General features: G+C 31.8%; 1 protein-coding gene across 1 annotated transcript in view; it reads left to right on the top strand.

Moving 5' to 3' along the window:
- The first annotated feature begins 1,927 nt into the window (after window positions 1-1,927).
- The window catches only part of LOC132741091 (titin-like), a 284,076-nt gene continuing 258,625 nt past the window's right edge, over window positions 1,928-27,378 (top strand). The window contains exons 1-13 of the mRNA XM_060729177.1: window positions 1,928-2,068; window positions 9,808-10,063; window positions 12,900-13,074; window positions 15,598-15,688; window positions 16,055-16,165; window positions 19,666-19,779; window positions 20,640-20,826; window positions 21,351-21,571; window positions 22,249-22,371; window positions 23,703-23,894; window positions 24,302-24,416; window positions 25,917-26,158; window positions 26,473-26,595. Coding sequence (XP_060585160.1) covers window positions 9,811-10,063; window positions 12,900-13,074; window positions 15,598-15,688; window positions 16,055-16,165; window positions 19,666-19,779; window positions 20,640-20,826; window positions 21,351-21,571; window positions 22,249-22,371; window positions 23,703-23,894; window positions 24,302-24,416; window positions 25,917-26,158; window positions 26,473-26,595 — 1,947 coding nt within the window. The 5' untranslated portion in view covers window positions 1,928-2,068; window positions 9,808-9,810. The remainder of the gene's footprint in view (window positions 2,069-9,807; window positions 10,064-12,899; window positions 13,075-15,597; window positions 15,689-16,054; window positions 16,166-19,665; window positions 19,780-20,639; window positions 20,827-21,350; window positions 21,572-22,248; window positions 22,372-23,702; window positions 23,895-24,301; window positions 24,417-25,916; window positions 26,159-26,472; window positions 26,596-27,378) is intronic.

The following is a 27,378-nucleotide window of genomic DNA, read 5'->3' as shown; positions in this document are numbered from 1 at the left end:
AGTCTGAGGGAATACAGTAATGCTAACAAAACCAACGGTGATCATGGTGATATTTCACATCGCAATAACACTCGCGGTGATATCCTCAGGAAATACAGCGAAGCTCACACAATCCTTTCTAATGGTTCGTATCGCAATGAATCCCAGGATGATGGTTTCAGGGAATACAGTAAAGCTCACAAACCCCACGGTGATAGGCCTTTTTGGGGGGTTATAATCGGATTAAAACCCTTTGTGATAGCCTGAAGAAAAATCTTCCGCATTTCAAGATGATAGGCCATATTGGAATTAAACCCAAGGTGATAGGCCTTTCTAAGATCGCCGGTCCAAAAACAACCTTGCCACGCGGAAATATTCTGGACATATTGCTTGGGTTACGGCTTTGGTCCTCATATTGAGCAAAGATTCTAAACTTGTACAAAAGCGAATGTGCGACGGAATCTGCCGAATGGTGTTTAACAATTTTCTCCAGAAAATGAAAAATGAGAAATGGATTTTTTTTTTCAAAAAAATTGTACACTTATACAGAGAAAGAATAAACAGCTGTTCCATGAAAAGACCATGATACGCAGAAATCTTTCGGCTCATATTGTGCAAAGAAGACCGTCGGAACTAGTGCTCTTGTTTGTAAACGAATCCGCAACAGTATCAGACAAATGTTGTTTCAACGGTTGGCTCGAGAATATGGTGTTTTTTTCTTACGAAAAATGATACACTTTACTGATTCCGTTGCAGATTCGTTTTTGTGCAAGTTTGGAGGGTTATCTTTTCTCAATATGAGAACCGAGCCGTAACCCACCCAATATGACCAGGATTTTTCCGCGTGTCATGGGCGTTTGTGAACCTGCTAATTGTTCTTTCTGTATATTAAGTGTATAAATTTTTTTTCTTTTTACTTTATTCAACGAGTTCAATAAATTTAATTAGTACTGAACCTACACGAATATAATATTCTATTTACCACATACCCAAAATTAGAACTTTTTCACTTAAAAAGAATCATCTGATCATTGGCGTGCTTGTAGTGTGTGCGTTTTAAGCGCAAATGACGTCACGTTAAAATATATGCACGACATGCAATACTATTTTACGGAGCCGCAAAAGCGGCACGGTTAATTATGTGATAAATAAAGGATATTGAATGAGTGAATTTATTGAACGAGATGAATAAAATTATATTATGCGAGCCCAACTGGCAAGCAAAATTTTACTTCATTAAACTTGAGACTCGCATCTAAATTTTATAATTTTATTCAACCAGTTCAATAAAATAAGTAATGAAACTAGGTGAATATAATATTCTTTTTATCATATACCCAAAATAAAGACTGTTTAAAGTAAAAAAAAAAAATTTGCATTGACGCGCCTCAATTAGCTCGTCTTTACTCACGCAAATGATGTCACGCCAAAATATATACACGGCCAACAAAAGCGGCACGGGTATGTGATAAACTGGAGCTTGCATGTTCTCTAGTCTGTAATTTTGCGGGGGAAAATGTAGACATTAATTTTGAATAACAATTATAGCCACCATATAACATGCAGATTTTATATTTTACTGGCGGATAACCCCGGTCACACACGATACCGAAGGCCTGTTTATTCAAAATTACGCACCTCAGTCGAAAAAATCGTTATGTAGCTTTAAGGACTTTAATTAAAGTCCGTGGTAGCATCCGAGGACTTTAATTAAAGTCCGCGGTAGCATCCGAGAGACGCAATCTGAAATGGGTATATTTTTATCACTAAGCCTTTAAACCTGGGACAGAAAGACCTTCTGTCCCATCTAACACTTTTACAAAGTTCAGATGTCATGAATGTATCTTTAAACTTTTTGACTCATGTCCCTTCTAGTATACCGTAAATTCTGAAAATACACCTGTCAACCTGTCGTCTGCTTCAAACATACACCATACATTTCAGTCACACTCGTTTGATCATACGCCGGAAGTTTAGTTGACATTTCTAAAGTGGTGGGACAGGTCGAATATGAATTCATTGGAATTAAACCGTAATGGAATAGTGGAGTTACATTAAAGAAACGGAATATCGTAAGCGCAGGCCAAAGGTAATACATTATGTATCTGATTTATGCATAAATCTGTAAACTTTGAAAATTTAAACTCCGAACGTAACAATGTCAATTTCTGGCTGTCGAAAGTTTTTGTAGCTAAAAATACTTTTGAAAATGACAGGTGATAAACATTTTTGAGAATCAATTTCTGAAGCGCTTTGAATACGCAATTTAAATATTGAAGAATCGTCAGTTTAAAATGTCATGTTTTGAGCATATTTTTACCAGGAAAAGTAAAACTTGTTCCAGTGTTGTCATTTCGGACATTACCTGTTGAAAACTATAGTCCGTTTCAATAAATATTGGCAAAAATGTAGACGCTTGAAATTTTGCAGAGATTGAATAAAATGAATATTTCTATATCATTAAATATTTTCAAGTTAAAGGTGTATGCGTCTTTTGAAATAAATAATTTATATTCGACATCATAATTCATACGAAAACCATGCAAGTTTTTTTTAGATATTAAAAGGGTAACTATACATCAAATGGGTTTACAGACACTTCACCCCCCAGACACTTCACCCTAGGTCCTTTTTTGCAGACACTTCACCCCTCAGACAGTTCACCCCTCATTTTAAGAAATTTGATTAAGACACTTCACCCCCCCCCCCATTTTTTTATTTTGTGTTAAACAACTATTTATCTAGAAATGTTAAATGTATACAATAGTAATTGAGTATGTTTATTGTATTAACATATTTTATTATTATTTTATCATGTAATTGACCAAAGACAATGGAACTTTTTTTTTTTGCCCAAAATAAGGCTCATATCACAAATTTATTAGTAAGTTAACTCTTTATTTTTTATTTTTTTTTTATATATTTTATACTAATTTCAATTAAAATGACAGTGATATAACTAATTGTAAAATAATCTTTCTAAACTAATTGTAGAATAATCTTTCTAGTGTGTGAACCTTTGTGTGAATTTTCCTTTGATTTATATTTAGACAGTAAATAACCTCTTTCACATTTCCTTTTTGTCTTTAATTGGCAGTATCTTGTTTAATGAATTGAAATCTAAACATGAATACAAACTGAACTGGCAACACATAGCATGTGATACCGGTAAGTTTACTTAATTTGTTAGCAACATTTTTAATTTATGTAAGGAAAATACAAATTGTTCTTTTTTATAAATTTATTATAATATTTAAGTGGATAAATAATTCATTCATTCATTTATATTCTTTTATATTCATTTTATTTATTTATTTTACATATGATACTATTTATTTAGCTATTCATTTATATCATTTTCATACAATAATACCTTTTTAATCCAATTATCTAATCAATTATGAGATAGCTGTTGAAAAAACAACCAATCAACATGTTGAATATACAAGGTGACATGCAATAAACATTTAATGGATGAAAGTGCTTAGTGGCCAATACAATTATCATGAATTAAGGACTGAGGAATTCTTGGAGAAAGTGGGTGAATTTATGGACGTTTATAAGAATGTGGTTTTTTGAACCAGTAAAATGTTGTTTTATTGCATGTTATATGTAAATGATCTAAAGAAATTATTACATGTGTTATTTGTTCCTGAATTATTTACTAAACAAAAATTTACTCTTAGAAATGTCTGTAAATTGTCCTTTAATTAAAAAATTATTAATCAAATCATAATTAAAATAATTAAAATAAGCATATGATATAAAAGCATTATGTTGTTAGCTTATTTACTTTTTAGAAAAAAATTGGATGAGGGGTGAAGTGTCTTACTGATTTTGGGGGGTGAAGTGTCTTGAGGGGTGAAGTGTCTTCAAAATTTGAGGGGTGAAGTGTCTGGGGGGTGAAGTGTCTTGCTACCCATCAAATGTAGTAATTATGTAAATGAAGTGGCTAGGTGGATGGGCCCCATTATATCAGACTAATATGGGCTTAGAATGAAGCAACATCATATTTATATAGGACTACTTTATAACAACTTCAGAATATATTATATGTGTCAGACTTGAGTCATACATGAGTATATAGGTAGCCTATTATATTCATTGTATTGGGATTTTTTTAAAGTTAATAACCATAGGCTTTAATGGATTATAATGCAAAACTTGTATTTCTTAATTAAAAAAAAAGATAATATGAAATATAATGAAACTTAAATGATTAAATAGCCATTTAAAAATCATGTATGGAAGTCAAAATTATACTACCTTGTTTACATTTTCTACTTTTATAACAAATTATTCCAAATTACGCGCTACTTTCTTCATGTGATAAACATTTGCAATTGCTTTAAAATCATTATTAATCACTTTAAAATTTATGTTAGCCTTTCCTAAAGAAGAAAAAAATTATTGGTTTCTGAGGCATAATGTGCCTTTAAACGAGCTTCAACTGAAATAATGCATACATGTGAACTATTTTTGATGATCAAGTGGGAGATTTTTCTTTAAAAAGACTGAGGGAGATTTTAGAATTTGCAATAAACAAAGAAGAAAGTTCTGACATCAAGAAGAGGGAGATTTCTTTAATTTGAAAATGTGGCTGCATAAAGTGGGAGAGTTCACTGATATGATTTTTTATTTTGTAAATTCAAATACACCAACTGCATTCTATTAAGCTTAATTTTTAAAATGTTTATAGACTAAGGCATTCATCTGTAAAAGAGTTATAATAATGCCTTTTCTAGAGAGAAAAAAAAAATTTCTTAGGCTTAATGTGCCTTTAAGTAACATTATCTGCTCAAAATGATAAAAATATTTGTTAAATTTTAACATGTCACCATTTTTTTGTTATCTAAAGTATCAATTCAATGTTATTAAATTTATCATGGTAAATATAGGCATTAAATTGCATCAGTAAACACATTTACTGATTGGTTATCTGAGCAATCTGTAAAAATGTCAAAAAAAAAAAATATTGTTTAACAACTTTAATCTATTGATTATTTTAAATTTTGTTCCTGTCACAAGTTGAAATTTGTCATATTATATTTCTAACTGGAGTGTCACAAGTATTACTTTATCACAAATAATGTTCAATATGCAGTCCTTTAAAATGTACTGGACAGCTTCAACAACCTGTAAATACAATTCAAGATGTGGAAGGGTCACCTTAAAGGCACATTATTAGAAATGAATACGAAAAGTTTTCTCTAAAAAGGGCAACATTTGTTTTGTAATTTTGTGAGAATGGATTTAAAGCAGCACACCTCCAGATTCATGTTAATTTTCATAAAAATTTTGGAAATGTATTTTAAAGTGAATTAATGTAACATGTACATATTGCAATCAGCACTTAAAATCCACAGAAACTACCAAAAAGTGGTCAACATTTGCAAAAACAGCCCTTTTAATACTGCGTTAGTAATGCAGTAGAAATATGGTGATAAAATACTGCAAAATCAGTGTTAAACCGCACATAAAATATAACTTGGATCTTGAAGGCTTTTACATTTCTTCAAAGTTTAGTGCACTTTTCTCAATATTGATTTTCTTTCATCTGGAGGCCTGCAGATTTAAAGCATGTCAGCAGCTTATCACCTAAAGATAGAAGTGCTGAAAATGAAAGAATTTGCCATTAATATATTAAAATGTGAACAAAGTGGTATTTTGACTTGCATTCAAAATACTAAATCACTAAAGAGTAACTGTGCTTACTGTCATATGCTAAAGAATCAAAAGATGACTTAGCTATATGGACAATAAGTACTCTTTAGGAAACTGAAATACTTTATTGTACACCAAAAGTAAAAAGCATTTGAAAAATAAAATTGTTGGCTCTATGGGGCTTTAACCTGCTTTAACAGATTTGTACAGACTGACCAAGGCTGTATACTGTTGCCTGACCAACTTCAAAAAATAGAAACTGGACTTAAACTCCAGAAATTCTGCAGTTAAAGGGTTAAGGGAAAGGGAATACTTCTAAAATATTGATGTATTTTATTTTGACATATTAACTAGATGTTGTCAGCTATTTTCTGTTAGAGATCTTACCTAGCATGCCCTGAAGTTAATACAGTATCAATAAATTTGACAGTTGACATAATTAGAGTGTTAAGTCTGACATAGTAATTATGCTATGTCATTTTTACTGATGCATACAAATATGCAATGGGTGTGTGTTTGGTCACTAGAATGAAATTTACAGTAATAAACTTTCTAAATATTATATACTATGTTGGTTGTCTAGGTAAATTATGAGTGCAATCACCTTTAAATTGGCTTAAACAATTGGTAAAAAAATTAAAAAAAAACTATTTTAATTGGGAACATAACCCAATTTTACATGTCTGATTCATTACATTATCATTCACTGATAGATTTTAAAATTATTTTTTACACAAAATTCATTGGTAGGAGTGTCAGGGGAGGGGCAAGGGGCTAGATTTTAGGTCAATGGAAAAGGTTACATAGATAAGTCTCTTTTTTTTGTCCCATCTATACATATACAAATGTATGTAACTTTCGTCATTCCTTTTACAAATGTACTTATTCTTTGTATAAATGGTCACCACAGATTGTATCTATACTGGAGCATTTATTATACCCCCACAACCCCACAAACGAAGTTTAGGGGGGGTATATAGGAGTCAGCTTGTCGGTCGGTCGGTTGGTCGGTCGGTCGGTCCACATCATGGTTTCCGGACGATAACTAGAGTTTGGAATGAGGTATTGTTATGAAACTTGGTATATGGCAATCTTATGTGGAAACTCTGGTTGGTATTGCATTTGGACCCTCTGGGGTCAAGGTCACCGTTACTAAAAATAGAAAAATGGTTTCCGGACAATAACTAGAGTTTGGAATGAGATATCGTTATCAAACTTGGCGTATAGCAAGCTTATATGAAGACCTGGGTTGGTATTGCATTTTGGCCCCCTGGGGTCAAGGTCAAGGTCACCGTTACTAAAAATAGAAAAATAGTTTCCGAACACTAACTTGACTTAGGAATGAGATACTGTAATCAAAGTTGGTGTATAGCAAGCTTATATGAAGACCTGGGTTGGTATTGCATTTGGACCCCCTGGGGTCAAGGTCACCGTTACTAAAAATAGGAAAATGGTTTCCAGACAATAACTAGAGTTAGGAATGAGATATTGTTATCAAACTTGGCGTATAGCAAGCTTATATGAAGACCTTGGTTGGTATTGCATTTGGGCCCCCTTGGGTCAAGGTCACCGTTACAGTGTTACTAAAAATAGAAAAATGGTTTCTGGACAATAACTAGAGTTAGGAATGAGAATGATATTGTAATCTAATTTGGTGTAAAGGAAGCTTATATGAAGAAATGGGTTGGTATTGCATTTGGACCCCCTAAGGTCAAGGTCACCGTTACAGTGTTACTAAAAATAGATAAATGGTTTCCGGACAATAACTAGAGTGAGGAATGAGATATTATTATCAAACTTGGCATATAGCAAGCTTATATGAAGACCTTGGTTGGGATTGCATTTGGGCCCCCTTGGGTCAAGGTCACTGTTACTAAAAATAGATAAATGGTTTCCAGACAATAACTAGAGTGAGGAATGAGATATTATTATCAAACTTGGCGTATAGCAAGCTTATATGAAGACCTTGGTTGGGATTGCATTTGGGCCCCCTTGGATCAAGGTCAAGGTCACCGTTACTAAAAATAGAAAAATGGTTTTCGGACAATAAGTAGAGTTAGGAATGAGATATTGTAATCTAATTTGGTGTATAGGAAGCTTATATGAAGACCTGGGTTGGTATTGCATTTGGACCCCTAGGGGTCAAGGTCACTGTTACAGTGTTACTAAAAATAGAAAAATGGTTTCCGGACAATAACTAGAGTTAGGAATGAGATATTGTAATCAAACTTGGTGTATAGCAAGCTTAATATTTCAAGACCCCAGTTGCGATTACAATTAATTGAAATATTTCTTTGTACACAGTTGGTAGTCTGTGTTCAAATTTTTCTTCTGACTACTTTTTTACAAAAAGTCAAAGTTGCAGGTGGGGGTATTAATCACCTTCAGTGATAGGTCTAGTTGTCTTTAAAGTATAATTTATTTAAGTTTAATAGCTGATTTTCATTCATATAATTATTGTTATTTTCTGAGTTTAAATTTTAATAAATAATACTTATAAATAACTTGTATACTGAACATATAAATATGAAATGAACTTAAAGAAAATAATCAATATGGTAACTCTTCTGCCTGTTAAACCTATCATTCTTGTATTGCTGTATAATTCTTTCAGATAGATAAGCTAGAAATACCTAAGTTTCATGTACAGACACGACAGCCAGCCTTAAATGTCAATATTTATTTGTCAACAAAAATGGCTACAAAATTTGTTTTGTTCAGTTCACACTACTTACCAAGTGTAGTGTAAATATTGAAACTGGTCATCCCATCCCTTAGGGTCATACTCGTCAATTACCCAGTGTATTTCATTCACGTATGGGATAAAATAATCGATTTGCAAATAAACTCTGCAATAGTCAATATGTAATAATAATAATTGGTCAAGTGTAGTGTAAAATAACTTAATTCCTGTATAATGACTATAATTGAGAAATTGGACAAATACTTCACATATCTTTTAAGTTGGGCTTGCAATTATTTGTGCCTGTAATGAATGTGATAAAGAAATATTCTACATGGGTCTTTTTAAACATAATGTATTTGGTTTGAAATATTGTCTAGTCTCTACCAAGATTGTTTAAAGATTTGTTTAGGGGTGTCTAAATTGACCCCACATTGGGGACATGGGGTTTTGTGTATATATAGTGGATGTACATGTACTTATAACCTAGCACTTAAGCAACTTTTGACCCAAATGTGGTGTGTCCTGGGTTTCCCTTATGTGTATATAGTAAAAACTTAAAACATCTTCTTTGAAAGCCCAAGAATCAGAGCTTACAGTGTACATTTTTGGCATGAAACATTATCAAGTGGACCTACAAGGTAGTGGACATTATGGCCCTTCACAGGGTCAACAATGTCCCTGCCTTGGAGGTCTTGGGTTTTTCTTATACCATAGCAAAAACTTAAAAAATAAATCTTCTTTTCTGAAACTCCAGTTGCTTGAGCTTAGATATGTGGCATGAAAGATTGTCTAATGGAACCTTACCAATATTGTTTAGATTGGCAAAGTTTTAGGTAAAGAAGAAAATATAAAAAAGTGCTCATTAAGGTACCGATTCTTGAAATTGAGTCAAAATTATAATTGGCCTTTAATTTATACTTTAAAAGTAAAGAAAATATAAAAAAAGTGCTCATTACCGATTCATGAAATTGAGTCAAAATTATAATTGGCATTTAATTTATCCTTTAAAAGTAAAGAAAATTTTAAAGTGCTCATTACCGATTCTTGAAATTTTGACAATCAACGGAAAAGTTAAAAAAGTTATTCCCCTTTCTATCAAAGACATCAGGATATGATGGGGTTGGGATTTGAATCACAACTAGCAATAGTGTCTAGTTTACTATATTTCAAAAGGAATTTTAAGTTAGAAATGGACTAAGGGTAAGAATAAATTGCAGTCAAATTCAAATTTCATGATACTGTAAACAGTAACCACTTCAGGGATTCCATTAAATTAAAAAATTTGGAAGACTGCAAAATGTCTGACATTGGAAGTCACAATATATAAGTAAAGAAGGACAAGCATTACCTATTTGAAGTCGCAAGCCAAAATCAAGCAGTAAATGACTCCCAAACTTCCAATAAAAGGAAGCCCTGCACTTTTTTTGTTCACACTTTTTAAAATTTTTATTTTGAAAAAAATATTTCTATGTTTCTAGGAGATGGCTTATCAGCCAAGAGAGATGCAATACCTGCCAAGAGATGTGCAATACTCTCAGCGAGAATTGAGCTACCCTGCGAGGGAACCGGCTCTTCCAGTCCCGGAGCCAGGCTACCAGCAGCAACAGCCTCAACATGCATACCCGTCACCCAGTCTTTCACAACGGAGTCGCAGGAGCGAGCACTCACAGTCACAAAAAAGTAGGCACAGTCGAGCTTCCATGCGCAGTTCGAATGGGATTCCAGATATGGAAAGTATGTCTAATTTGTTGTATTAACATAAACCTGAAATTTATTTTACGATAACTTCACAATGTTTTTTTGTCCGTTTCTCAATTACTCCGGTTTTAATCGCTTATTTACTGTAAGTTTTAAAAACAGAAGTGAAATTTTAGAAATTTTACATTTTGATATTTTGCAGTTGGAACCCAGCTGGCATTATATTGTTAGATGCTTGAAATACTTAAAGGGACTCCACTGATTCTAATTAATTAATTGTGAAAAATACCCAAAATTGAAAAGGGTTGCAACTCAACTAAGAATAGCACATAAAAACTAATTTATTTCTGAGTATATTTCCTAGGTATCTTTTGCATATCTCCATGTTTTAAGTGTCCCAGGTGGTCTTCAAAAGTATTTCAAATGTTATATTTTTAGACTTTTGGACCTCAGTGAAGTTCCTTTTAAGTTTAATGTAGAAAGTTCACTTTAATGTGACAAGTACTAAGCAATATTTGATATGGTTGCACAGGAGATAATTATTTAAATATAAGTGTATTTATGTGGATTTGGCATATTTATTATATTATTTTGCTTATTTTTAGAATAAAACGAGATTATTGCCTATATCATCATTATGATAATTACCATTAACATGCATATATTTAAAACCATTTCCTTTCTTTAATGTTTCCTAAGGCTCATATTGCCCTTATCATATTGCGTTAACTTACCTGATTATCATGATTTTTGGCCGGGTTGCATCCGCAAATACTTATCACAGCCTCTTGATATTTGGCAAACAGCATTGACACATGGTCCCATACCGTGGGATTCGATTTCAGGTCTGTCGCTCATCCACTTCCTGTTTATCCACTTAGTTAAATTAGTTAGATTTTTTTACATTAATGGTCAATGCTAGGAAATTTTCGTAACAGTTTTCTCAGCAACTACTTATCACAGCCTCTTGATATTTGGCATAAAGCATTGACACATGGTCCCATACCGTGGGATTGAATTTCAGGTCTGTCTCTCATCCACTTCCTGTTTATCCACTTAGTTAAATTAGTTAGATTTTTAAACATTATTGGTCAATGGTAGGAAATTTTCGTAACAGTTTTCTCAGCAACTACTTATCACAGCCTCTTGATATTTGGCATACAGCATTGACACATGGTCCCATACTGTGGGATTCGATTTCAGGTCTGTCGCTCATCCACTTTCTGTTTATCCACTTAGTTAAATTAGTTAGATTTTTTGACATTAATGGTCAATGGTAGGAAATTTTCGTAACAGTTTTCTCAGCAACTACTTATCACGGCCTCTTGATATTTGGCATACAGCATTGACACATGGTCCCATACTGTGGGATATGATTTCAGGTCTGTCGCTCATTCCACTTCCTGTTTATCCACTTAGTTAAATTAGTTAGATTTTTCGACATTAATGGTCAATGCTAGAAATATTTTCGTAACAGTTTTCTCAGCAACTACTTATCACAGCCTCTTGATATTTGGCATAAAGCATTGACACATGGTCCCATACTGTGGGATTCGATTTCAAGTCTGCAGCTCATCCACTTCCTGTTCACATTAATGGTCAATGGTAGGAAATTTTCGTAACATTTTTCTCAGAAACTACTAATCACAGCCTCTTGATATTTGGCATACAGCATTGACACATGGTCCCATACTGTGGGATTCGATTTTAGGTGTGTAGCTAATCCACTTCCTGTTAACCTACTGAATTAAATTTTCGACATTAATGGGTCAATGGAAATTTTTTTTCGTAACATCACAGCCTCATGATATTTGGTGTACAAATGCAACCCGGCCTTTTCTGTCTTTGACCCATTTTTAATTTATTTTAAAATATACAGTGAACCTCTGTTATAAAGAACACTTCCGCTAGGTCCCGATGTTCTTCTTCTTTATCTTATATCAAAATCGTAATGTACAGGGAACTGGCTAATAGCGTAAATTTGGTAACTCGACTTAACTTGACTGCCGGTTAGAAACATGCATTTAATTATGACAAATAAAGAGTTAGAACCTACATAGTAACATACATAATAAAAATCTAAGTGTGTAAACTTAAAATTATTTAGGCAACATGGATCATCAAAATTACTGATAGTATTCATTTGAACTTCAATTGTTAAAAAATACATGTCTTTGTACCAACTGGAACTGGAGGTCACTTTTCAAGGTCCATACTTGTTGGCATGAATTTTGAATGAAATGTAGCCAAATATCCAAAGCTCATAACTCTGAATTAAGAATCTTCTTTTTTGTTGATTTTTACATTTCTAGCCTCTTGAATTATAATGAAATATGGTCAAATATATCCAAAACTCATAACTTTGAATTAAAAATCTTGTTTTTGTCGATTTTTACATTTGTAGGCTGTTCTACTTAAAAGTCTAGTTTGTAAATTCACTCATACTTTCCTGCCTTGGAAAATGATTAGATTTATTCCATACATTCCATACGTTCATTCATGTATATGCATATTTTTGAGTTGAATGTTAATGTTTATCACATCCCTATGCCGATTTTGCGACTCGACCGTAAAAATGATATTGCATGGCCATGCATATATTTTGATGAAACTTCAATCCAAACTTTGATTTATCTTATTGATGTAGGACACATGAAAAAAAATCTATAAACAACTGCATTCTCCTTATGTGCAAAATTATTAACTAAAAAGCACACTTTCTGACAAGCATGTGTCTGGGCTATTTGGCACTTGTGACAATTTCTAGTTTAACTTGTTTAATAAAATCAGTATTGAACTTACACTTCAATACTGAATTTATTGAACCTACTACCATTCAATATCTTCTATTTATTCTGTGCTTTTTTTTCAGCACGTAATTTGGAAGCATCACATATCATTGACCAACTGAAGAAAGAGATTGTGTTCCTAACAGGTGGGCGTGACAGACAAGGGGGACCACTCTTGATATTTCCCCCTCATAGAGATGAATATTTCTTGCCAAATGACATCACAGCATGTTTGAAATATCTCTTTCAAATACCAAGGTAATTATTAATTTTTCTTGTAATGCTGTTATATATGTGGCCGAGTGGTTAATGCATCAGACTAAGTAATCTAAGGATTGCTGGCCGTGTGGGTTCAAACCCTGTCAGGGGTCCATGAGCAAGAAACTTTACACTCATTGCTTAGTACTGCTTGATTCCTGGAATGGATTCGAGAGTGTATCAATAAGCTTATAGCTTCCAACACAGTCAAACTAAAATAAATTAGTATAATCTGATGTTATTACTTAATTTTTGAAGACTGAGTTATAAATGCTAGCTGCTTCAACATTATGCCTCAGAAATGAATATATTTTTCCTTCTTTAGAAAAGGCAACATGAGTTTCATAGTGTGTAAATAATCGTTTCAGAGCATTTTATATGCTTATCACCTGAAGAAAGTAAATCTGAATGTGAAGTAGCAAAATGTAAACAAACTAGTAATTTGACTTCCATACAAAATACTAAACCACTGTATCAAAAGGCAACAGAAGCAAAAAATGGTTCAGGTATATGGCCAATGAGTAACTTTTGAAACTATAGCAGGACATATGAAATAAAAAGATCTTGAGAAATAAAAATAAAAGCATTTCTGTGTCACAATGGGCCTTTAAGATTTCATGGTTCCTCATAAACTAACTGAAAACAACTGTCTGAAAAAGTCTGAAATTTTAACATATTGCTCTGTTAAGAATCTCTTGCTTTGTTCTATTATATACATTGGATTTAAATTGTGACAAATCTTGCTGTTCTGAATTCAGCTTAAAGATTATCATATTTGTAACATATTTTACATCAACAAAACATGTGTTACACTATATGGTAAAGGTATGTTATTATCATCTGTTTTATTCATACATACTATTTTATCTGTAACTATCTTATTTCCACTACAATATGGGAGGACAGTAAAACATGAACTCTAGACTGTTGGGAGACATTTAATACTGCTAGCTTTATGCAAATTTTTGAGTAAAAAAATGCAATATTGTATAATAAGCAGTCAGAAACTTTATCAGTTTGGGCACATAAGTGCTATTTCCCTTGTAAAATAAATTAATAATTTTAGCTAATGTATAGATGTAAATTAGTTAAAGGTCCATTTAGCCCCACCACCCCCATCCCCCCCTCTCACTGAAAAAATGCCTCAAAAACTTTTGATTTCTGGTTTGTTTTGCACCTGTTTCCAAAAAATTACTCATTTACCATAAAAATGAACTATCTTTTGCCACTGTTGCATTTTTGCAATTGGTATAATTTTAGTGATTAAGTATTTTGTATGAAAGTAAAGTTGCTACTTTGTTTACATTTTGCTTTCTTTACAACACATTGTTGCAGAATATGTATATGACATCATTTTTCAGCTGTTTAAAATCTAATGTTCCTTAATCCATAATAAAAATATTATTAAACACATGTTGGACTTTTGTAAAGAATTAAAAATATTATTTATTTCTGAGGCATAATGTGCCTTTATAAAAGCAGATATAAATGAAATAAATAAGCTAAGTTTTGCATGAATAAGTAAATGCCCAGTTGTAGAATATACTCTTCACTACAATAATAAAACTTGTAAACTTTAAGACATTAGTAATGCTGTCCAGGGGGTTAAAAAAGGTCATAAATGCATTGCAAATGATATATGAAGTTATTATGTTTTTACATAATTATGATAATAGAAATTATTGTTGATAAATGAACTATGTAACATTTGTTATATAGTTCATTTCAACAGATGTTGCATGTGTCAATTTAAAACTATATTATCTTTAATATTTTTGTACAAACTTACTGAGCATATAAATACATGTAGATTTTCCTTCAAATTATATAAATAACTTCCTGGTTTTTAACAATGTAATAAACATGTATGTTTAAGAAATAATAAAGTAAATGGTAAAGATGTGTTACACTATAGGTGCCGCATCAATGATTCTTTTTCACTTTAAACAGTCTTTATTTTGGGTATGTGATAAATTGAATATTATATTCATGTAGACTCATTGCTAAATTTATTTAACTTGCTGAATAATGTAATGTTATGCTCGCCAGAGGCTCGCATAACATAATTTTATTCAACTTGTTCAATAAATTTAGTTTTGAATATTTTGACACTCGTTTAATATCCTCTATATATATCAATTGTTAAAGATACATGTAAATTAAAAAAACTAGAGTCTTTGATATGAACAAGGAAACATAATAAGAATGAAAAAATCTCAACAAAAAATGTGATATTAATGTTGCCATGATTGTTTATTGATTTTATCAGAGTAAGTATTATGTATATGCATAAAAAAGCTGCATATACATATAGTCCCAAATTGGTGTTTTACACTTTTTGTGTAGATAGAAAATCATGAGATGTGTTGTAATTAATACATAAATCATGTTAATGCCCAATACCTTGAATTATAATGGTGTTGCATTGAGCACTTGGTAATTTACTTATATAATCATTTACTCTATGTATGGAGATTTTTCTAAATTGACCAAAAATATGAATTTCTTAAACTGTTTTTTCAGTGAGGAATCAAGGAGGCGAGGGTTCACGGCTATTATAGACAGCAGAGATGGTTCTTGGTCTAACTTGGTCACAGTTCTTGGCTGTCTTAAGGTTTGTATTCATATTATATGCCCTTAAAAAGTTCCGGATATAATGCCCTTAAAAGTGCAGGTATTCAAATGACTCCATCAAGCTAATGCTAAGGAATGAGTTTCAAAAAAGCTTGTAGCTTTCTATTCAATCCTTTTTGCATTTGATTGTAATTTTTTGGGTAGATATGTTTGATTGAAATAAAATATTTGTTTAAACTAACTTAGTAAGCACATGATAGTAGGTCTACCTAGATGTATGCTTCTACCTGAAATCTTAACATAAAAAATATAATGATGTCCATCTAGCCTATGTTCCCAGTTTTTTTTGTGCGTGTTTTTTTTTGTATTACTGTTTTACAAAGACCATGTGACCTGTATTTTACAGCAATCATTAGGTGATTACCTGAAACAAGTGCTTGTACTAAAGACTGACGGGATGGGACCACGGCAGACCAGTAGCAGTAGTTTCCGTCGTGATAAAGGTCATAACATAGAGGTAACATTAAAAATAGTGGCCATTAATATAAGACCTTGCAACATTTATATGTATTTGTCATACCTGTTCCATCAGTAAAGATACCTACCCTATCTTCATAACCAAATAGTGACTAGACATTACAATGTTGGCTACTTAATTAATTATTTAGTATTTTGCGATCAAATTCTCTCACTGTATAACTTCAAATATAAGCTTGAAACTCTTGCCATTAAGCCTATTAAAATGGAGTAAATTTAGCCCAATTATAAACCAATACATTTATAGTTGATACATCATTGAAATGGAATTTAGATATCCACATACCTTTTGTTAATAAATTACCCCAATAATTGATTAAGTACTTTGTATTATCGATTTATGGTATATAATAAAGTAAGACTTTTTGGAAATGTCGAAAAGATGTAAACTTTATAAAGTAAATATAATTTACATAAAAACTATATTTAAAATAAATGATTTTGTGTACTACAATACCTTAGGAGTAATACACATACACCATTGAAGTTTATCTGATTGACTGGTTATTCTATAGTCTGTTTCAAACCTTTATACAATAACAATGTACAGTGGCTTATATACCTGTAAAACTAACAGAAAAGTAGTAAAAATAAATAAATAATTGAATTTTTCATTGTATTTTCATGTTTCCTTTCTTACTTCATGTTTATTAAGGTGTATTTGTAGATATTTTTCTATAAACATCTTTTGAAGTTGGAAATTTTGTGTACAATTCACCTGTATTTGAGATGAACACATCATATGTAAAAAAATGGGTTTTAAATCAATTCAGTAAGTAAGTATTAAGGTAAATTTACTGTGTATGCACATATTTTTAAAGGACAACTCAAGATATACAAGCTTTGTATAAAACCAGCCATATATTCAAATTGAATATTATTGCAGCAATTTTGTTTTAACATAAGATAGAGGCTGATTTTAGATTCTCTCTTAAAAAAATGTAAAAGTTATCCCCCATCCCTCCCCCATTAATCAGCTGAACTTTAAGACAAAAAATGGTTTTGGATGTGAGGGATGTTGCACTATTTCATTATCCCTCATGTACAGACTGAATCAAACAGAGTCTGCAATTTTCATGTAATTTTGCTGATTATATAACTTCTGAGTTATCACATTTTTCCAGATATTTATGAAAATCATATTACATATATGTAGGTTATCATATAAAAAAGTGAATGATAAGTAGGGATTGTTCTTCATCACTGTATTTTATAATTCTTACCTAAGAAAAGTGTTTGTTTTTATTGAAAAGATTATATTTATGTAATAACTTTTATCTTGAAATTCTTTAACACTAATAAATGGACAATTGAATTTGTAAATTCATATTGGAACTTATGTCCATTTTATGATACTAAAGGATAAAATACATTATTTCAACTAAAAATCTAAAATGAAGTAATTGTGTTGTATTTGTGTTTGTTTTTAAGGAGCAGATAATTTCAGGTCTATATGAAGTAAGAAATATGCACAAATGTCTTTCAATTAATACTTATATATATAATACTTATATATAATATAAGTATCAAATTTACAACCATTTAAATAATTGTATATTAAAATTATGTAAATTTTCTTTTTTGTTATAAGTAGTTTTGTGAAAGTATCAGTTTCATAGACATACATGTATTGCCATGGTAATTTTCTGTTTTGAAGATTTAAAGTCTGCACACAATTGCATATCCATTATAAAATGCATTGAAACTAAGAAAATTTTGTGTATTTATATAAAAATTATCTGCATGAATATATGATAACATTACATGATTGCATAAAATTTAACACATATAGACACATGTTTTGCATATTTCATAATGTATTATAAAAAAAATTGAAAAAAGATATAATTTTATAATGTATTATAATTATATAAATTATGACATGACATGATTGATTTGCTCTTGTCTGTTTTTTGTCCTTTTTTCTTCTTTAAAGTCACAAACAAAAGGTCAAAGTCTTTGTTTTAAGGCTTTTTGCAGTTTTCGAAATAAAAAATCTGAAAAAAGGCAGAATTTTATGTGTTTTTGAGGTTTAAAGTTCAGCTAAGATATTTCTTTTTCATGTTTTGTAAAGTCTTTTTTTGGGACAGAAAGTTATTATCTGTATTATATGCATGCACAACTATTGTTTATGCCCCCTTTTTATCAGTTTTATTAGTTAAAAGAAGTGGTGGCATATTACATGCCATGGTAAAGGTGTAGGTCACTAAATAATAATGTCAGTCTGAGAATTACATGCTTCACCACCACATAAAATCTAATAATGACACCTGTGATGGTAAAGTTGAAAGAAGTGGACTCAGATGTGTGATTGTGTGGTTTGATAAGTTTGTACTTGTAAAATAAAGGGAACTAATAGCTGTGCATTTGAAGCAAAAATCCAAAATTAAATTTTGTAAAAATTTGTGACAAAATTTCATTGTTGAGATGTTGTATTCAACACAATTTACATTTAAATAATACTAAATACTACAATAATTGTGTTTCTAAGGAGTTGAAATTCTTACTGCCAGCATATCTGAATATCCTTGATGTGTACGACAACATGTTCCTCGTGTTATGTAATTATGTAAAAATTTCATTTGCAACAAAAATCTATTGTGGAATTATGTAAAAATTTCATTTGCAACAAAAATCCAAAATTAAATTTTGTAAAAATTTCATTTGAAGCAAAAATCCAAAATAAAATTTTGTAAAAATTTGTGACAAAATTCCATTGTTGAGATGTTGTATTCAACACATATACATTTAAATAATACTAAATACTACAATAATTGTGTTTCTAAGGAGTTGAAATTCTTACTGCCAGCATATCTGAATATCCTTGATGTGTACGACAACATGTTCCTCGTGTTATGTACATGTCACATAAGGCTTGTATATACAACAGTGTTTCAAATATGTTGCTCACAACATCTTGTGAGATGTTGGAATTTGACCTCCATTTTCTTTTTTTTCGCACAAGGATTGTCAGTGTTTTAGTTTGAAGTGAAGGGGTTTTACATGGTATAGTAGCTTAGCAAGACAAAAATGCACAGCATTCAATTTTAGCACAATTTGCAATAGAATGTGAATCCTTTTGCAAGTACTTTAGAGCCAAAAGTGGGGCTCCTTAGATTTACCATTCTGTTTCTTTATTTTGTCATTATTTTCTTGATTTTTAAGATATTACTTCCTTATGGCTAATAACTAGTTGTTATTGTCATATGACTATTTTTAGAAACAAATGTTACTGGCGCGCTACAAATATCTCTCTGGGCGCTGTATTGAAGAAGGCTTAACAGTGATATGATGCATTTTTCCAAGATAAAATTACAGAAATACTTAGTTTGAAACAATGCAGAATTGTTTTCACAACAAAAAACAAAAGCTGAGGGCCACTTTAAGTAGATAATAAAAGATAATTTCTATGTTAAAATGTTTTTAAACTGTGTAATAGATAATGATAGCAATGTAAATTTTTTAAATTTTTTATTTCAGCCACAATTTATCAACCTGAATAGACTGTATACATATGTAGATCGCAATCAACTTATAGGAAGTATGAGTGGCACTCTTATGTATCATCATTCATACTGGCTACAAAATAGACTGGTAAGCTAAAATTGACTTGTTCTAAGATTTTCTAAGCTCAACAAAAATTGACTGGTCCAAAGACTTTTTTAAGCTCAACAAATATTGACTGGTCCTAAGACTTTTTTAAGCTCAACAAAATTGACTGGACTTAAGAATTTTTAAGCTCAACAAGGCAGAATACAGTGAAAATTAAACATTGTTATATCTCTACAAACAAAATGTTTTTTTAAGGTAAACACTTGTTTGCAGTTGTTTAAAGTATATTATGTAAAAGTGATAAAGAATAGAAAAAATACTTAAAAGGAAATATAAAGATTGATCATTGCAAAAAAATCTTAAAAGATAAAAAGTAGCAAAAGAGAAAACAAATATTTGATAGAATATCAAATGCTTTAGATAATTTATTATTAAGAGTAGATTTTTCTTTCACCTGGTCTGAAAAGAAATACTGTATATGTTATGGAAAAAAAACAACAACAATATTTCAATGCTTAAAGCCCCATGTTCAGAAAAACAACCCGATATATGTTCCATTGAGGGTGAAATAAAGGTTGCCTTGTGAAGTTTAATTAAAAAACTTAGAGTTTTGTCTTTTACATGTAGGTAGAGTGAGTCAGCATATGACATGACTTTAGGGAAAACAATATGGAAGTTATTTTTGGTATAAAATCTTACATAAATTATGGTTTCAATGAAGGGAGTCATTCCTAAATGCCTTGAATGAAAAAAAAAAATTTTGTTCCTTTATTTTATATTGTACTTTATTTAATATATAAACCTGGCATTGTAAGGATTTTACAAGCAAGATAAATTTTGCTAAATTTTTAAAATAACTAGTTTATAAACTGTTGTAATTTGTATTCACTTTGTTCACTTAGGACTTGGAAAAATTTCTACGGGAAGCCAAAGCAGTAGCATCTCATTTAGACACTTCTGAATCCGAGATTGGTTTCCAGCAGCGTAACCAGGGACCAGACTCGCAAATAAGTCCAATAGAGGCTTTACATCAACATAGGTTCTTCCAAGATTCCATTCTGTCAGTGCCAAACCAGGCCCTTAGTCAAGGTAATATTTTGAGGTTTAACCTTTGTTGCTGCTTGCCATTATACAATTATGGCCTGAGGGTCTTTAATACCTATGCCGGAAATACGGCATTTAGACATCAGCCGTTATCATGGTTGTCGCCCTTTCTAAGAAATGGACAGATGTCATTGTATACAAATATCTGTCATTCAGTTTAACCCTTTGACTAATTTAGAAATCATGATAGCACAAAATTAGGATTAGATAAAGATGTTTTTATTGTTGCTTATATTGATAAATGAAAGTCACTGAGAGTTGATAACGTCATTTTGCATGTGTGCTCATTTACTGGCTTATTTAATGGAAAAATAATGCCGAGTAGCATGACGGTCGAAATGGCATAATGACCTACATCTTGCTATTGTGGCCTTGATATACTCCAGATTTTGTTACTATATATAGTAACATAGATATTAAAACCTTTTAATTGCTCTTTAGGGTCAAAGCCTTCATTTTCAAGGAGCAAAATACTATTTCCCTTTATTTATAGCATAACTTTTTAATAGGTCAGGAATTGCTACAGAAGTTACAGCAATACAGTGACGTAGCTATGCGAGGGGAGGAGTCCGTAACAACCCTCGACAACCTCGAGGCCCAGAAACAGGTTAAACGTTTGATTCAGTATATAGAGAGTCGAGTTGAGAAAATTCGTGCATACCTCGAGGACAGAGACATGACTTTAAACGTAGAGGTTCAGAGGGATTCAGTACAGCGAGAAATAAGACAGGTGCGTATTGCCTCAATAGCTTTATATAAACAATTTTAATACTGCACGTTTGTAACGTCACTTTTCATTGGATAATCATAATGTGACTACCTTGTAGATATCTGTCACCAATCATTAAATTGCAAACATCAACAAATAGTTTAAAAATTATGATACTTTGGTAAAAAAATGCAAAACCAAATTTGCGCTCAAACTGAAATTGTGACCTTTTCTAGCAATATTCCTCAGGTGAGTGGTCCAGGGCCATATTGGCCCTCTTGTTAGAAACAGTAATGACTTTTGGTGTTTTAAATGTTGTGTGGCAGATGTTAAAAAATTTCCCTCTTACTTCACTATAGTCTTGTTATACTTTTCTGGACCTTGGGTATCATTGATTTAAGGTTAATTGCTAAAGATTTAATTCCACTTAGGCTGAAGGTTTGAGAGATTTTGCACATTTACATTATCTCTTATGAAGAAACTAAATCAAAGATAACAATTTCCTTTCCATATTGTTATTTTCATTGCTTCAGAGAGATTTCCTCTTTTTCCAGAAATTTATAATGTGAAAGTAATAATTATCAAAATATTTATTAAAAATGGAATACTGGAAGTATTTATTATTATTATTTTGAAAACTGTATTCTCTATTTAATGAGGTTTTGTTAGAATTGTAAATATTATATTTGATTATACAGGTTGTTGATTGGATATTAGGACCAGGGGAGAAATTACTGGCCTCCCAGTCTGATATAGGGGACTCGTACGAAACAGCAGAAGTTTTGAGAAAAAGACATGAAGAATTAGAAATCAAATGCACAGTAAGTAACCAGTCAGATGTGTTTGTATAATTAATCTGAAACCAGTCAGATGTGTTTGTATAATTAATCTGAAACCAGTCAGATGTGTTTAAATGATTAATCTGAAACAAGTCAGATGTGTTTAAATGATTAATCTGAAACAAGTCAGATGTGTTTAAATGATTAATCTGAAACAGTCAGATGTGTTTAAATGATTAATCTGAAACCAGTCAGATGTGTTTATATAATTAATCTGAAACCAGTCAGATGTGTATAATTAAACTAAAAAACAAGCAAGATGTGTATGTATAATTAAACTGAAACCAGTCAGATGTGTAAACAAGTGTTCTTATTATTAATATTTTCTACATATCAGTTGTTTAAGAAATGCATAAATATTCACAAACCAAAGGACTTATTGGGGTCCATACTGTCAGTGCCTAAAATGGCGTATTGACCCTCATTAAACACAGATTCTTATTATTAATTGTTAATTATTTACAAATTTTCATGAAAATTGACACTAGTTTTGGAGGTATGCTTCTTTACAATGAATGCGTCTAGCATTTAGCTATACATGTATAACTATGGCAGTTTATTTGGCTAAGGTTAATTACATTATAAAATGGTATGGAGTTGTTCCATTCATCTGACTGTTTGTAAGTCACATCAGTATCTGCTCAGAGTGTGGCGGCAAGGCAGAGTGGTTAACACGTCAGACTAGTAATCTTAGGATTGCTAGCTGTGTGTGGTCAAACCCAGTCAGGGGCAAGCCGTTGTGTCCTTGAGTAAGAACCTTTACACTCATAGCAAAGCACTTGTTAGTTCCAGGAATTGATGAGTGATTCAATAAACTTATAGGTTCAAACACAATTGAACTAAAATAACTGGTATAGATTAATATCTGCTCAGTATCTTGATAACTTCTAGTTGTGCTGCCCTATACCTAGTAGTATGGACAGTGTTTGCAAATAGATGACCTCTATTGAGTTTGAGGTCATTAAGGTCAGCAGAACTGCAATTATTTCCAAAAATAGTGCAACAAAATACATGTAGACGTTTTGAGAGTAAAAGGCTGATAATAAGCTTGTGAAATACTATATAAGTGGTAAAATTAACGATGCTGATATATTGGGGAATTTCTCGATTGACAAAAATCCATTTTGAATTTCCTCTAGCGTAAATTTCAACCAACATGTCACTAAATTCTACCCTTGCATGATCGGCTAATATTTTCTCACGCAAAATGTCTGTAATTTTAATTTGCTAACTTTTAGACACACAAAAATTATTTACTTACACAGTGTATGGCTGGCTGAATGTGTGTTTTAAACTTTTTTTTCAACTTCTAGGATACATACGGTCATTATGCAGAACTTCGCCATCGTGCCGAGGATTTGTTTGATGCACGAGCCAAGTACACAGATGACATTCGTGCACAACGTGACTACATGGACACAGTCTGTAGAAGCTTTGCAAGTAGATTAGAAAGGCGGAGAACCCTTCTAATAACGTCTGTCAGATTCCATAGGTTAACTGAAGAGGTAAAATCATTTTTAAATGTATATTTTTTTGTTGATTTTGTCTTAGAAATAATGGTTTTAGAATAAATATATTTAACTTTAACTTGTAAAATTGTGAATTTTTTATAATTCAATAATGATTTAACTTGAAAAACAATACTATAGGTTAAGCATTTAGTGATTTCAGCTTGAAAAATAGTAATTTCACAATATATTCTAAGCTCAAACTTAGTTCTTATGTATTTGATTGGTTAGAAACTGTCACTGAATGTTCAGTGACCAATGAAAATCCTGAGATTTGAGACGGAACTCAGAAAAAAGTTTCATAACCTCGAGGCCTGGTCATATAAGGAAACATGATTTATACATGATTCATAAACAAATTATCTAGCATATGAGTTACAGAAAATTATGATTATATTTTGTAGTTTTCACGAAAACTGGATGACCTGTTGGAGATATTGTATAATGACAAGGAAGCAGACACTGTTGAGGCAGCACAAGAAGCACTAGAACTGTTGAAGGAAAGAGTTGATGCTATAGGTGGATATAATACTGAAATCATGAACATAAGCAAACAATCCATGTTATTTTTCCCCCGGATGTGTTTACTTTGACTTTAAAAGTATAATGAAATATAAAGAATAAGTGAAGCATGGCCTCCACATGGCAGTGGCTCTTGTTTTAATGAAATATTGAATAGTAATGCTTTCAAGCCATCAAAATTCAGTGTTTTTGTAATTAGTAATGGTTTTAAGCCAACAAAAGTTAAGTGTTGTTGTTATTGGTATCCGGACAATTCCCCTCCCGGACGATTCCCCTCCCAGTAAATTTGAATGTTTTTTCACAACCCGGACATTTCCCCTCCCGTTTTTTTTTTTACGGCGGACAATTCCCCTCCCGTTCTTTTATCAACCCGGACAATTCCCCTTCCGTTCTTTTAACAACCCGGACAATTCCCCTCCCCCTGTTGTCAGAGCGGACAATTTCCCTCCCGTGGCTATTGAATATATATATTATATAATATTGTTTATTTGAAAGGTATATACATTTTTGCAGCGGCAAAACAATAAAAGAACAATTGATAAGAACAAAAAAACAATTAAGCTGTAGATTCTTGCAAAGAATATATTATGCACATGTTATAGTAAATTGAACTGTCATCTTAGAAAATCATATTCACCATATTGAATCAGTACATGAAGTCCTAACACAAAATATCAGTGATCATTTTGATTTTATATATGATTGAACACATTTGTAGGAATATTCTCCTTCATTTTTAATTGGTTTTGCAATCAAGGACACATTTAACTAAGAGCGGCAATGCTTAAAGATTTTTTATTGACAGTTTGTTTATCTTAAGCAGCTTTGGCAATGATTAAAGGCGGTATAATGTCACTTTTGTGAAATAATGATTGTTAAAAGTTCCGATCTTTAACAGTTTATTGTTAAGAGTAAAAACTGTCATCTTTAATAAGAATGGTTATAGTTTTTTGTATACGGAATGTGAAAAAACGGGAGGGGAATTGTCCGCTCTGCTAAAAAATGGGAGGGGAATTGTCCGCTCTGCTAAATTAACGGGAGGGGAAAAGTCCGCCCTATTAAAATAACGGGAGGGGAAATGTCCGAGTTGTGAAAATAATATGGAAGGGGAATCGTCCGGGAGGGGGATTGTCCGGGATTCGTTGTTATTAGTAATGCTTTCAAACCATCAAATTAACTGTTGTAATTTGTAATGGTTTCAAGCTATCAAAATTCAGTGTTGTTATAATCAATAATGTTTTGAAGCCACCAAAATTCAGTGTTGTTTAATTAGTTATATTTCAAGTCCTCAAAATTCAGTTTTGTTTTAATTATTGTAGTAATGCCTTCAAGCCATCAGAATTCAGTTATTTTATAATGAGTAATGGTTTAAAACCATCAAATTAACTGTTGTAATTAGTAATGGTTTCAAGCCATCAAATTAAGTGTTGAAATAAGTAATGCTTTCAAGATTCAGTGCTGGTTTCTGAAACATTCACATTGCTATCCTCACTTCAGATTTATCTGCCAGTCGAGCGATGCAAGATGGCCACAGTTTATTGGATGAAATGTCTCGACCAATCAAAAATGCCTCTGGTAAGGATATATCACCGGATTACGCCGGTCAGATCAAACATGTGAATCAGCGTTTAGAGGAGTTACAAGAGAGGAAGATGAGATGTGATGACCTAGCCGAAGTTAGAAAACTTAAACTGCAGCAAATATTACAGCTACGCACTTGTGAAAAAGATGCAGAACAGGTATGGCATAGCAAACACAATAAAATCTCATAAAAAGACTATATAATGAATTATCACATACTCATGCGGATTTTTTGACTCAATAAAAATGGTATTGCATGGCCATGTATATATTTTGATATGATGTCATTTACGTTGTACAAACATAGTTTAAAAACGCCCTAAATTTTAGCGTTACACTGTAGGCGCATCCATGAAAAAATGATTCTATTACATAGATAGAATATTGATTTAAACATTAACATAGATAGCTTATAAAATTAAAGACTTACATGGGTGGAATAATTAGTTTCAACATTTATAATATCTTTCAGGCTATCAGTTGGATAGTGGAGTTATGTGATGTTATGTTGAAGACACAAACACATATAGGTCAGTCGCCACAGGAAATTGACAGCTTACAGGAGGAGCACCGCCAGGTGGAGACGACAGCAGGGGTTTGTACACAATTATTATGCCATCAAAACTACACTTTTGTGCTGTTAAACTAAACACCGTATCATATTATGAAATGCCTTTTTAATTTGTTTCTTGATTAAATTTTTTATAGTTTGCCAAGATTTAAAGTTGTAACTGTTCATGCTGTGCTCAGGTCATCCTGTATCCAGCATCCCTTGTCAACATTTTGCGTTAAACTACATCTTCCCTTGAAATCATGGCAAATTGCTATAAAACTATTTAGGAAAGATCCTTTAATGGTCTAAGAAAACCTGCCAAATTTGATCCTGGCTGCCAGAGCTCCAATAGAAAACCTTTAAATGACATTTCTTCCCAAACTATTTGGTGGATTTGGATGTAACCGGATAGGAATAATCATGGGGTTGTCCTTTACGTAAATTATTAAAATCTTTCTGGTCTGCTGATAGATTCTCTAAAGCTCAAAATAATTTATCATGGCAACATATGACCTTATTGTATTATATACAAATGTAGTGTTTAAATGTGCTAATACTCTTATAAGTGTTACACTAAGGGATGTCAATGAAAAATGACTTTTTTTTAAACTGTAAAACGTTCTTATTTTAAATATGTGATAAATCGAATATTATATTTGTGTAGATTCTATACTAAATTTATTGAACAGAGGCTCGCATAATATGATTTTATTTGACTCGTTCAATAAATTTTGTATTAAATCTACACTCATTAAATATCCTCTATACATGAAATAAGGAATATAAATGGTTAGTAGGAATTAGAAAAAAAACCACCTGAAATGA

Source organism: Ruditapes philippinarum, unplaced genomic scaffold, assembly GCF_026571515.1.
Source record: "Ruditapes philippinarum isolate M1 unplaced genomic scaffold, ASM2657151v2 ctg2_1_1_1_1, whole genome shotgun sequence".
Taxonomy (NCBI): Eukaryota; Metazoa; Mollusca; class Bivalvia; order Venerida; family Veneridae; genus Ruditapes; species Ruditapes philippinarum.
The sequence above is the reverse complement of the archived record's forward strand: the minus strand, read 5'-3'. Positions and strand labels throughout refer to the sequence as shown.